This window comes from Geotrypetes seraphini, chromosome 9, assembly GCF_902459505.1.
Source record: "Geotrypetes seraphini chromosome 9, aGeoSer1.1, whole genome shotgun sequence".
Lineage (NCBI taxonomy): Eukaryota > Metazoa > Chordata > Amphibia > Gymnophiona > Dermophiidae > Geotrypetes > Geotrypetes seraphini.
Window position 1 is genome coordinate 9,980,912 of NC_047092.1, and position 13,491 is coordinate 9,994,402.

The 13,491-nt window shown below is 44.1% G+C and overlaps 1 protein-coding gene across 1 annotated transcript in view; it reads left to right on the forward strand.

Moving 5' to 3' along the window:
* Positions 1-733: 733 nt before the first annotated feature.
* Positions 734-13,491, forward strand: part of PRKCQ (protein kinase C theta) — a 63,480-nt gene continuing 50,722 nt past the window's right edge. Inside the window, exon 1 of the mRNA XM_033959410.1 lies at positions 734-1,380. Within this exon, the coding sequence (XP_033815301.1) occupies positions 1,260-1,380 (121 nt within the window). The 5' untranslated portion in view covers positions 734-1,259. The remainder of the gene's footprint in view (positions 1,381-13,491) is intronic.

Here is a 13,491-nt window from a genome sequence, read left to right on the forward strand (position 1 = left end):
CTCATGGCATTTATATTACATAGTTATTTAAACGTCTCTATCATATCTTCCTTTTCCCACCTTTCCTCCAAAATAAACAGATTGAGATCTTTAAGTCTGTCCCCATACACCTTATGATGAAGACCACACACCATTTTAGCAGCCTTCCTCTGGACCAACTCCATCCTTTTTATATCTTGTTTGCGGCCTCCAGAATTGTACACAATATTCTTGGGTCTCACCAGAGTCTTATACAGGGGCATCAATACCTCCTTTTTCCTACTGGGCTTCCAGTCTCTCCTCATACGTCATCTGGCGCAAACCTCCTACCATTTTCGTCGCCTTCCTCTGGACCGCTTCAAATCTTCTTGTGTCCTTTGCTATGTTGGTATGTAAAGCCCAGATCAATTCATTACTGCTACACAAGATGGTTTATTTGCTAACGAAAGAACCACAGGGTTTTTCCCATTTTGTGTCTATGGGAAAAAAAAAAAATGTTTGCTTCGTACATCAGGCTTTGTTCTTTCTAAAATGCAGCCAAAAATTTGGTTTCTGCCTGCAGCTGAGGAGGTGCTGGGGTTTGCTGTGTGATCTTTCTTGTACAGTTATGCTCAGTGCAGGGATGTAGCGAATGGTTATCAGGTCATTTTGTGGAGGGGGAAGGAGGGGGGGCAGGGCTTTAAATGAGGCAGCTCTTCACCCTAAAGACACATGAGATCTCGGCAGTAGGAAAGTTCCAGGAACTGTGGGATGATACTGGAGACCATAGGAACGCAGGGGACTGGAAGAGAGCCTGGGGTCGTCCGCCCTCCCCCACCCAACCATGACCGAACCAGCTGCCTGTCGGAGCTCTGAAGCACAGCGTACAGACGAGAGATGTTATCTGGGTTACTTTGCCTGCTGTCTGCAACTTCTGCAGGTTGACGTTTGATTTTATCTGAACAGGTGCTGTGTCAGTGATCTTGCTGCGTCTGCTCCTTCCTGCAGAGCCCATCCCCCTGCTCGGCGACCGGCCGTACTGGGCAAAGCAGTCGATGAAGCCACCGTCGCCGGCTTCTCGGTGACCCACACCCGGGGAATCTCACGAAACCCGCAGCCCGCTGCGGGGTGTCTCTCTTCGGAAGCGAGCGCTTGGCTCTTCGGAGGGGCACCCACTGGCTGTCGACGATGAGACGACCGTGAAAGTCATTGGGGGGGGGGAGATTGTTGGAGTGTCCCGGGGTGATTTTTTTTTCCCAAAATTCCACGTTCGGTTCCACCGGGACTTCGTCGAGAGCGCCATGTCCCCCTTTCTGCGGATCAGCTTCTCAAACTTCGACATGGGGCCCTGCCTGCAGTCCCAGGGAGAGGTGATGCTTAACCCCTACTGTGCTGTGATCGTGAAGGAGACTGTGGACACAGGTAAGCATTTAAACACTTCTGTGCGCCCTCAGACACAAACATATCTGTTCTACGCTTCTATACTCACACTACATCAAATTTATAAAGAACTGAATGCAGCGTCCTGCAAACAAAACTTTCGGATTTTTAAGCATGAAATACTTTGCATGTGCCGTTGTTTGATATATATATATATATATCTATATATATAAAATCGGAGGTATGTATGTGTGTATGTGTGTGTGTATGTGCCGCGATCACGCAAAAACGGCTTGACCGATTTGAACGAAACTTGGTATGCAGATCCCTCACTACCTGGGATGATATGTTCTGGGGGTCTCGCGGCCCACCTGCACACGTGGGCGGAGCTACAAACAGAAAAACTGATTTCACCCATTCATGTCAATGGAAAAAATGTAAAAAGCTGCCATTCTCACAGTAATTCAAAAACGGCTTGACCGATTTGAACGAAACTTGGCATGCAGATCCCTCACTACCTGGGGTGATATGTTCTGGGGGTCTCGCGGTCCACCTGCACACGTGGGCGGAGCTACAAACAAAAAAACTGATTTCACCCATTCATGTCAATGGAAAAAATGTAAAAAGCTGCCATTCTCACAGTAATTCAAAAACGGCTTGACCGATTTGAACGAAACTTGGCATGCAGATCCCTCACTACCTGGGGTGATATGTTCTGGGGGTCTCGCGGTCCACCTGCACACGTGGGCGGAGCTACAAACAAAAAAACTGATTTCACCCATTCATGTCAATGGAAAAAATGTAAAAAGCTGCCATTCTCACAGTAATTCAAAAACGGCTTGACCGATTTGAACGAAACTTGGTATGCAGATCCCTCACTACCTGGGGTGATATGTTCTGGGGGTCTCGCGGTCCACCTGCACACGTGGGCGGAGCTACAAACAAAAAAACTGATTTCACCCATTCATGTCAATGGAAAAAATGTAAAATGCTGCCATTCTCACTGTAATTCAAAAACGGCTTGACCGATTTGAACGAAACTTGGTATGCAGATCCCTCACTACCTGGGGTGATATGTTCTGGGGGTCTCTTGGCCCACAACTCTATGTTGCTTGCTCAAGGGTGGGTTCACCCAACAATTTATATGTTCTTGCTCCTGGAGGTGAAACTAAAAATGTTGTTTATAATCACGTTTTGCGTTAGTTGTATTGTATTCATTTTGTCAAATATTTCACATTATAATTTGAATATTGTACTTTTTATTAAGCTGTAAAAAAATAATTTCATTCACCACTATAAAGTATCTTTATTTGAATCCATTTACAGTGTTATTGCTATAATTAAATACCCGTGCAACGCCGGGGCATCAGCTAGTAGTTTATAAAAAAAAAACCAAACCAGACTGGGCACATAGACCTTTTAAAACGGTCACATTTTGTCCAAAGCAAGCTGGTTTTTCTATTTTAAGTCTGCTCTCCATCACTGTGACCTTCCTTACTGTAGTGGAGAAGCCAGGAAACCACATTGCTTGTGGAGCAGGACAGACAAGAGATAATGCTAATCCTCGGTGTGGTGTTTTAATTGAAATCATCCTTCCATTGCATCGGACTGTGGCCCTGCCCTCGAGCCTTTTTTCTTCTTCTTTGGAACTTTAATAATAATAATAATAGCTTTATTTTCAGTTCAAGACGGTTTAAGCTGAGGATAGGAAGATTCACTTTAAGACCTGGTGTTGTGTCCATAAGAGCATAAGAATAGCCTTACTGGGTGAGACCAAAGGCCCATCAGGCCCAGTAGCCTTCTCGGTGGCCAATCCAGATCACTAGTACCGGGCCAAAACCCAAAGAGTTGCAACATTCCCAGCATCTGAAAGAGTAACAAAAGATTCTAGAACCCCCAAAGAGTACTAAGATTCCATTTAGAATCCCAAAGAATAGCAAGATTCCGGAATCCCGGAGAGTAAGAAGATTCTAGAAACTCAAAGAGTAGCAACGTTCCGTGCTACCGGTCCATGGCAAGCAGTGGCTATCCCCATGTTTTTCTCAACAACAGACTACGGACTTTTCCTCCAGGAAATTGCCCAGGTGTTGGTTTCTTTTACTTTGGGCACAAGCAGAAAGTGGGCCAGTCTGTGGCCACTTATAATCTCTCAAAAACTAAGCACTTGAATTGATGATAGTTCAGCGTGGGCTCGGTTACTGCAGCCTGTAGCTCCGGGGTTTAGAGCTCCAACCGTTCATTTAATTATTGAGCGTCGGAGCATTTACCCCGCCGGCTGACGCTAAAAACCTCTAACACCGACCTTGGCCGACACCTGAATATCTACCAGTGGCTTGCTCATGACCCGGATATGCAATGGCAGATTAGGCCCAGCATTGGATAACCGGGTCTAATTCAGCCCACGGTCGTTAGTGACTTTCAAACTGCTGACTGCCACAGACTAAATATCAGGTGGAAATACTGTATATGTGTTGCAATTTTAATCTACAGTATTGGGGTGCATTATTACTGACTATAAAGCAAAATATATAAATTGAATAAAATCAAATCAAATCTCATGGCAATGTCCATTGCAAGGACATGAGAACCCAAGCATGGCTCTCTGATTCTGCATGATGCTACTGGTACTAGTGAGCCATCAGTGTACAGAGTACTGTACAAGCCTATTTACCCGTATAATGTCATTTTCCCTATACACCTTGAGCAACCAAACTTGAGCCCAGAGAGATCAAGTTTCATTTTGTCTTTTTTTTTTTTTTTTCAAAATTTTGTTTTGTTCCACATTCCAGAACTCACTAGAATGGAAAAACGAAACAAAGCCACGCCACATCGCCAAGCCTGTCGCATCAACCTCCGAGCCTTTAGGGTTGTTTATGAAAAGAGCAGAGGCTGAAAGAACTCTTTTCCCGTAACCAGTCCTCTCCCCTTGGGAAAAGATAACACTTTCATGCCCTTCATCCAAAATTTAGGTCTCTTATAAAGGCCTATTTTTTTGCTTTAGCTTTCCCATCAATTACTTACCCCCTCTTCTATTAAACTGCTTTTTGTATAATTTATATGTATTTTTACTCTATTCCTATAATAAAATGTTTGAACATAAATAAGGGGGGGGTAGGGAAGGAGGAAGGGGGAGGAGGGATGGAGGAAGGGGGGATGGGAATAGGGGAATGTATAGAGGTATGAGGTGGGTAATATAGAAATATATTTTGGAGGAATGATAGAAATATGCATGAAAATTAATATTGTGAATATAATTGTATTATATTATTGTATACTTATTTGATTCCTTCGATAAAATGTTATAAACTAAACTGCGCTAGCAGTTTATAGCGCAGAGAGCCGCGCTGCTCCTGACGCTCATAGGAACTCTATGAGCGTCGGGAGCCGCGCAGGCCCTTCGGCGTGGCTCCCCGCGCTAGAGACTGCTAGCCCTTAATAGGAGAGCCGGCTCTGAGGCAACTATTTGACTATTTTTAAATGGTTGGTTTTTTTTAATTCTTAACGTTTTTACTTATTATAATGGCGTTCTTCTCTTTTCATATATTTTTGTAAACCGCATTGTCTGTGTTGAGATGTTTGTTGATGAATATTTGTAGACCAAACGTCGCTATCCTCTCCCCCTTTACAAAACCATGATAGCGGTTTTTAGCGTAAGCCAGCATGCTGCATGCTCTTCGCTGCTCCCGTTCCTGTGAGCGTCGGGAGCAGCGCAGAGCATTCAGTGCTCCAGCCTGCGCTAAAAACCGCTATCGCGGTTTTGTAAAAGGAGGGGAAGTGCGGTCTATAAATATCAATTGACAAAACATCCCGACGCAGACCTAAGGGGCCGATGGAGACTCTCCTGTCCTCTTTCTATTCAAATGCTACGTTGTTAGTGCACTTGGATATGCAGAAATAAAGGTCTACAAACAGGAAGTAGGTGGAGCCTTGTTACTGGAGTAATTCACGTACTTGTGAAGTACCAGCGCGGCATTCCCTTCACGGGGTCAGTCTAGATTGGGATAGGCTGCAGCAGTAAACGAGAGGCAGCAGTTAAAATGGTGGCCTGCTCCTATTTGTTTTCGCAACTGGGAAGAGTGCAATGTGTTTGCAGAGGCATCCCAAAACCAAGGGAGGGCTATGACGGCATCTAAAGTCTATTCAGTTGGGGCTTTAATCAGCATCTGACCCCCACCACCACCACCACCAGCAATATCTACGACTGTTGTTTTTTATTCGTTCTGTAGCGCTCCCAGGAGCACGCAGCACTGTGCTTCTAGAGCGGTCTCTCTCAAACTGTGTGCCCGGAAGAGATCCCAAGTGTGCCACGAGAGATTCCAGAATTTTGCTTTATTTTTAAAAATTCCCTTCATAAGTAAACACTAGAACAGATGACATGTGTGTCGTGTCCGCAAAAGTCTGTCAATGTTACGAGCGTCTGTGTGCGTAAAGATACAACCGCCCAGACAAGCGTTAAGAACATAAGAACATAAGCATGGCCTCTGCCGAGTCAGACCATGGGTCCATCACGCCCAGCAGTCTGCTCCCGCGGCAGCCCCCCCAGGTCCATGACCTGTAAGGGATCTTATACCTAAAACGTTGTATTCCTTAATCCTTTAATATCCTGTATGGTAACCCTCTAACTCAGGGGTCTCAAAGTCCCTCCTCGAGGTCTGCAATCCAGTCGGGTTTTCAGGATTTCCCCAATGAATATGCAAAGCAGTGCATGCACATAGATCTCATGCATATTCATTGGGGAAGTCCTGAAAACCCGACTGGATTGCGGCCCTCGAGATCCCTGCTTAACTATACCCTTCAATCCCCTTTTCCTTCGGGAAATCATCTAATCCCTTTTTGAAACCCAAAATCGTACTCTGCTCTACCACCTCCTCCGGAAGCGCATTCCAGGTATTCACCACCCTCTGAGTGAAGAAGAACTTCCTGGCATTTGTTCTGAATCTGTCTCCCTTCAATTTTTTTGAGTGCCCTCTTGTTTTTGTTGCCCCCGCTAGTCTGAAGAATCTGTCCCTCTCTACCTTCTCTATACCCTTCATGATGTTATAAGTTTCTATCTTGTCCCCTCTAAGTCTCCGCTTTTCCAGGGAAAAGAGCCCCAGCTTCTCTAGCCTTTCAGTATATGAGAGGTTTTCCATGCCCTTTATCATTTTTGTTGCTCTTCTCTGGACCCTCTCGAGTATCGCCATATCCTTCTTAAGGTACGGCGCCCAGTATTGAATGCAGTACTCCAGATGTGGTCGCACCATCGCCCTATACAGCGGGAGGATAACTTCCTTGGTTCTGGTAGTGATACCTTTTTTGATAATGCCCAACATTCTGTTCGCCTTCTTTGAAGCCGCTGCGCATTGTGCCGCCGGCTTCATTGTCCTATCCACTAGAACCCCCAAGTCCTTTTCCAGTTTGCCTTCTCCCAGTACCATCCCCCCCCCCATCGTGTACTTATACATCGGGTTTCCTTTCCCTATGTGCAAGACTTTACATTTCTCCACCATTTTAACTGCTGCCTCTCGTTTACTGCTCATCTGCCACTTGACCGCCCACTCACTCAGTTTGTTCAGGTCCCTTTATAGTTCTTTGCATTCCTCCACAGTTTTAACGGTGTCAGGTCAAAAGCGCGCCGGGACAAAGGCGCGTCCAGACAATTGAGCGCAGCGCGCGCCGCCACGCCGCTCTAAATTACTGTTTTTAGTGCTCCGACGGGGGTGTGTGGGGGGGAACCCCTCCACTTTACTTAATAGACATCGCGCCGCGTTGTGGGGGGTTGTAACCCCCCACATTTTACTGAAAACTTCACTTTTTCCCTGTTTTTAGGGAAAAAGTTCAGTTTACAGTAAAATGTGGAGGGTTACAACCCCCCCAAGCCCCCCCTAACGCCGGCGCGATGTCTATTAAGTAAACTGGGGGGGTTCCCCAACAAAACCCCCCGTCGGAGCCCCTAAAAACTGTAATTTAGAGCGGCGCGGCGGCGCGCGCTGCGCTCAATTGTCGGCGCGCACTTTTGTCTTTCGCACCATTGTCTATGAACCGTTTTAACTCTACTGGAGAGTTGTTCTTTAACGTGATTGCTCCTTGAAAACTAACCCCCCCTCTTCTATTAAACCGCGCCAGCCGTTTTTAGCGCAGAAAGCCGCGCTAAATGGCCTGCGCTGCTCCCGACGCTCATAGAGTTCCTACGAGCGTCGGGAGCAGCGCGGCTCTCTGCGCTAAAAACGTCTGGCTCAGTTTAATAGACGAGGCCCTAAGGGCAAGTCATTTTAGTTTCAATTTTAATGGAGTCGTTATCCTAACTTGAGCAGCAAAGCAATCAAGGCTTTCTTACCGTTTGGATCGTCTTATCTTTGCGAAGTTGGATTTTCAGCTCGGAAAGAAATTAAACCGAGAATGACGGCAGATGGTGGATGGTGAAATGCGTGTTTGCTTGTCGACTATCGAGGTGCATTTTCAGTTAATTTGCACTTAAAAAAAAAAAAGGGGGGGGACATCCATCGCATTGATAAGCAATTCTATTCGATCTTAGTTTCACCAGAACTTTAAATAAATAACTCTCAAATGTAATTTTACGTTGGTTTTGCAATTTTTTAATTTCAGTTATAATAGAAACATAGAAACATAGAAAGATGACGGCAGAAAAGGGCTATAGCCCATCAAGTCTGCCCACTCTACTGACCCACCCCATTAAGTCTGAGTACTAATGACCTAGTTCCTTAACTCGACCCTCGTAAGGATCCTACTAGGGCATCCCATTTATTCTTAAAGTCAATAACGCTGGTGGCCTTGATCACCTGCTCTGGAAGCTTGTTCCAGTGATCTACAACCCTTTCTGTGAAGAAATACTTCCTTATGTCACTATCGAATTTCCCTCCTCTGAGTTTGAATGGATGCCCCCTTGTGACCGAGGGTCCCCTGAGAAAGAAGATGTCTTCTTCCACCTCGACACGTCCCGTGATGTATTTAAATGTCTCAATCATGTCCCCCCTCTCCCTGCGCTCCTCTAGAGTGTAGAGCTGCAATTTGTTTAGTCTTTCTTCGTACGAGAGACCCTTGAGCCCCGAGATCATCCTGGTGGCCATCCGCTGAACCGACTCAACTCTAAGCACGTCTTTTCGGTAATGTGGCCTCCAGAATTGCACACAGTACTCCAGATGAGGTCTCACCATGGTTCTGTACAGTGGCATTATGACTTCAGATTTGCGGCTAACGAAGCTTCTATTGATACATCCCATAAGTTGCCTTGCTTTGGATGAGGCCTTCTCTACTTGTTTGGCGGCCTTCATGTCCGCACTGATGATTATTCCCAAGTCTCTTTCTTCTGAAGTCCTAGCTAGTGTTTCTCCATTTAAGGTGTAAGGTTTGCATGGATTTCTGCTACCGAGATGCATAACCTTACATTTCTTAGCGTTGAAGCCCAGCTGCCATGTCGAGGACCAGTTTTCCAACGTAAGCAGATCCTGCGTCATACTATCCTGCAGATTGCTTTCACTTACTATATTACATAGTTTGGCGTGAAAAACATTTGCTCCGTTTAGTGTTCCAGAGTTAACATAACATAACATTATACTTATAGACCGCGTTACCAAAAAGTTCTACGCGGTTTACAAAAGATTATAAACATTAAACAATCGTCTATTTGAAAGAGTTAGCTAGTCAGGTATTTGGAGAAAAGATAGGTTTTTAGCTGTTTTCTAAAATGTCTGTAAGAAACAGCTGTGAGCAACAATGATCGGAATTCTTTTTCTTGAGAAGCTGCCTGAGATGCTACAGAGTGATTTAGGAAATTCTCGCTTTTGCAACCTTTTACAGAAGGGAAATTGAACAGAGCAGGAGTTAAAATAGTTTGAGAGATCCTCTCCTAGAGGAAGGAGAGCAGTGCTATTAAAAATTCATAAACCGAGAAAGTCACAAAAAAGTAGAGAGTGCAAAGCCCATCCGCCAGAACAGAGGAATACAAAAGGACCACCCGACCCAGAGGAGGCTAAGGACTGGAAATACTTTACATACATTTTGTCTTTAATTTCTCCCCCTTTTACTAAACCACGATAGTGGTTATGAGCGCAGGGAGCCACGCTGAATGCTCCGCGCTGCTCCCGACGCTCATGTTTCTATGAGCGTCGGGAGCAACGCGGAGCATTCAGCACGGCGCCCTGCGCTAATAACCGCTATCGTGGTTTAGTAAAAGTGTGTGGGGGGGGTTCGTTTAGTTTAATATATTATTTCTAGTCTGCTTTTCAACATAGCGGATCAAAGAATCATTATACATATAGGCTTCACTAACAAAACCTGCTGTCACTTGATACCCAACATTACAAAAAAGATGGATTTTTTAAAACATTTGCTTAAATTCTTGCAAGTTTATCAGACGCCATCAATACACAGGCAGCGAGTTCCCCTCTAATGGTCCTTATGGATAGGGTTACCAGATTTGGGGCTGCAAAACCCCAGACACATGGCCCTACCCTGTTCTGCCTCTAGTCTCACCCTATTGTAGTTCTGCCTTTAGCCCTGCCCAATTCCGCCTCTAGCCTCGCCCCCACAAAGCCTCCTATCCCGACGAGCTCCAGCTGGAGGGCCTGGAGCATGCGTGGATGCTTGTGACGTTTATCCGCGCTTGCTCAGAGGCCCTCCAGATGCGGCCAGAGCTCATCGGTGCTTTCAAAGTTTCAAAGTTTCAAAGTTTCAAAGTTTATTATTTTCTTGATTAATCGCTTTATCAAATTCAAAGCGATGTACATAATAAAAATTAAAAGAAAGCATATAATACATACAGTACATACTTTAAATACTTACAATAGGTAATATTAACTACATTACATTGGGAAAGAGGGGTTTAAGAAATACATTTGTATAATAAAAGAAATACAAAGGAAAAACACAAAAGGGGAAACATTAAAACGATTGGTATAAAAATATTAGAATTATTGATTTGAATATGATTAAATTAAGTATTAAAAGCATCATTGAATAAAAATGTTTTTAATTGTATTTTAAATTTTACCAAGTCTTGTTCATTACGTAAAAAAATTGGGAGTGCATTCCAGGTTTGTGGAGCTGTTACAGAAAATATAAATTGTCTTCTAGTATTGATATATTTTAATGATGGAACTGTAAGTAAATTTTGATCAATAGATCTCAATGTTCTGGTTGGTTGGTACGGTATTAGCAATTTATAAATAAAAGCAGGTGTCTTATATAGTAATGTCTTGAACGTAAGTAGACAAAGTTTATATGATATTCGGTGGATGACAGGAAGCCAATGAGCGTTTTTTAGCAGAGGGGAAACGTGATCGAATTTTTTAGATTTAGTTATGAGTTTTATGGCGACATTCTGGATAATTTGTAAACGTTTAATTTCTGTTAATGTTATGCCTTTAAAGAGAGCATTACAATAATCAAGTTTGGCTATTATTAAGGAATGAATGAGAATATTTAATGATTTTGGGCAAAGAAATTTTGAAATAGATCTGATCCTTCGTAATCTGTAGAAAGACGTTTTTACAATATAGCTAATATGATCATGGAAGTTCAAATTAGGATCAAATAGTACTCCTAGGATTTTTACGTTATTAACTATCTGGAGTGGAACGTTGTCTATAGTAATGGGAGCAATTAACGTCGGGTTTTCTTTCCATGGAAAGATCATTAGATTTGTCTTTTTTATATTAAGGGCCAGTTTATTTGTGTTCAGCCATTGGTAGACCTGGTCAAGTTTCTTACTGATCTCTTGGATGGCAGATATATTGTTGGTATCTATAGGGTGTAGAAGCTGAATATCATCTGCATAAGAGAAGACATGGAAACCTATAGATTGACACAATGTAATTAATGGTGATAGAAAGATGTTGAATAATAATGGCGAGAGAATTGACCCTTGAGGAACACCGAAAGTATTTGATGTGAATTTAGAGTTAGAATCTTTGAAGAAAACAGAGGAAGAGCGGTCTGTAAAATAGGAAATAAACCAAGAAAGTATTTGATCAGTGATCCCAATAGATTGAAGTCTGTTTATGAGTAGTTGATGATCAATTGTGTCAAAAGCCGCCGAAAGATCAAGTGAGATTAGTAAAGTAGTTTGATGGTGGTCAAGGAAATAATGGATGGATGTGGTCAAACCTATTAATGCTAATTCAGTACTGTGGTGTTCTCTAAAACCCGTTTGATTGGGATGGAGAACATTAGTCTTTTCTACAAAGTCAGAGATTTGGTTGTAGACGATTTTTTCCGTTAGCTTAGCCAGAAAGGGTTTTGGAAAGTCTGTCCAGGCTAAAAAGAGGACATGTCTGGATTTTCCTGGTTGTCTGGTAGCCCTACTTATGGACTCAGAGTGCAGACTTTTCTCAGAAGGGACGGCCAGGCTTATCCGTGTAGAAGATCTCAAATCTCTTGTAGGTACATGGAGTGTTTTTATTTTAAATCCCTTTATATTTGCTTTTAGTGATAATGTTTATTATATATTAACTCTGTAAATATTGGTTTTTTTCTTGTATTTGAAATTATTATTTTTTTTTTTTTTACTATTTTGTTTGTATTTGAAATTTAATAAATATGATTTACATTAATCTCTTCCAGTTGTAGCTCAAAGTGAGTTGCATTCAGGACCATTAGGTATTTCCCTGTCCCCAGTGAGCTTACAATTGAACTTTGTATCTTATGCAAGGGAGGGTTATGGAATTGCTCAAGGTCACCAGGGTTAGCAGTGGGATGTGAACTGGGTTTCCCTGGTTATCAGCCTGGTGGCCTAACCACTAGCTTACTCCTCTGCTGTCTCATTTGCTGTTGTATAATATTTGTGCATTTGAGTGGCTCAAATAAATAAGAACATAAGAATTGCCGCTGCTGGGTCAGACCAGTGGTCCATCGTGTCCAGCAGTCCACTCACGCGGCAGCCCTTAGGTCAAAGACCAGTGCCCTAACTGAGTCTAGCCTTACCTGCGTACATTCTGGTTCAGCAGGAACTGATCTAACTTTGACTTGAATCCCTAGAGGGTGTTTTCCACTATTTGAATCCCTAGAGGATGTTTTCCCCTATTTGAATCCCTGAAGGGTGTTTTCCCCTATTTGAATCCCTGGAGGGTGTTTTCCCCTATAACAGCCTCTGGAAGAGCGTTCCAGCTTTCTACCACTCTCTGAGTGAAGAACTTCCTTACGTTTGTACAGAATTATGAGCTTCCCTCGGTCATTTTCTTAGAGTGATTTTGTTCTGCCTATCCAGAGGCTTCATTTCAACTAATTAACCAGACATTAAGGGACTCTACACTACTAGTCTGTGAGCTTGGGATTAGATTTTGAGGAGACTGCACGCTTGTAGCCACAGTCAACCTAAAAATAACTTGAGTAACTGCTCCTAGGATCACCCTCAGACCCGCCACATGGACGATCCAGCTAAATCTACCATGAATATATGCCCCTGGCCTTTTTCATCAAACTCTTTAGAGTGTGCCATGGCAGATTCCAGGTGTGCTCCGAGACATCGGCAAGGAGGAGATGCCCCGGCTGACTGCTTACCGGACGTGCCTCTTGCGGCGAGAGGCACGTCCTGTAGGCAGTCAGCAGGCGCCGACGACTCTCTTCATCACCTGCGTCTCCCCTCCACTCCCCCGCATCTCCCCTCCTCCAGGATCCCCCACCGGCAAAGTGACAGGCTCGGGGTCACAGACGGAGGGCCTCCGCACATGCTCGGATGTCAACATGATGACATCACTCGTGCACGTGATGTCATCACGTCAACGCCTGCACACTTCATTATGGCCGGGGCACTGGGACGCTGCTTTAGAGTTCTGAAAAACACACCACGCCATCCTCATAATCCAAACTATAACTTACCTGAGGATTCAAGCACATGTTTAAGCCACCATGTCAAAGGGGGTGCCACAGAGCATTTTCCCCTAGCGATCATGCTCTTAACTCTTTCATTGCTGTCTGCCGTTAACCGACATGGATTTCAGAGTTTTTCTAATGAGTGGCGTATTAAGGGGGGGAGCGAGGAGGGGTGGTCCGCCCCGGGCACCATCTCGCTAAGGGCACGGCACCCCTCCTCCTCTCCACCTCTGCCACACACACACCCCCACTCCTTGCCACGCACACCCCTTGCCTTCTCCCGTATCTTCATTACTTCCCTGGCGTGAGGTTGCTGCCTGCATCGGCAGTATCTCGCACCTAAGA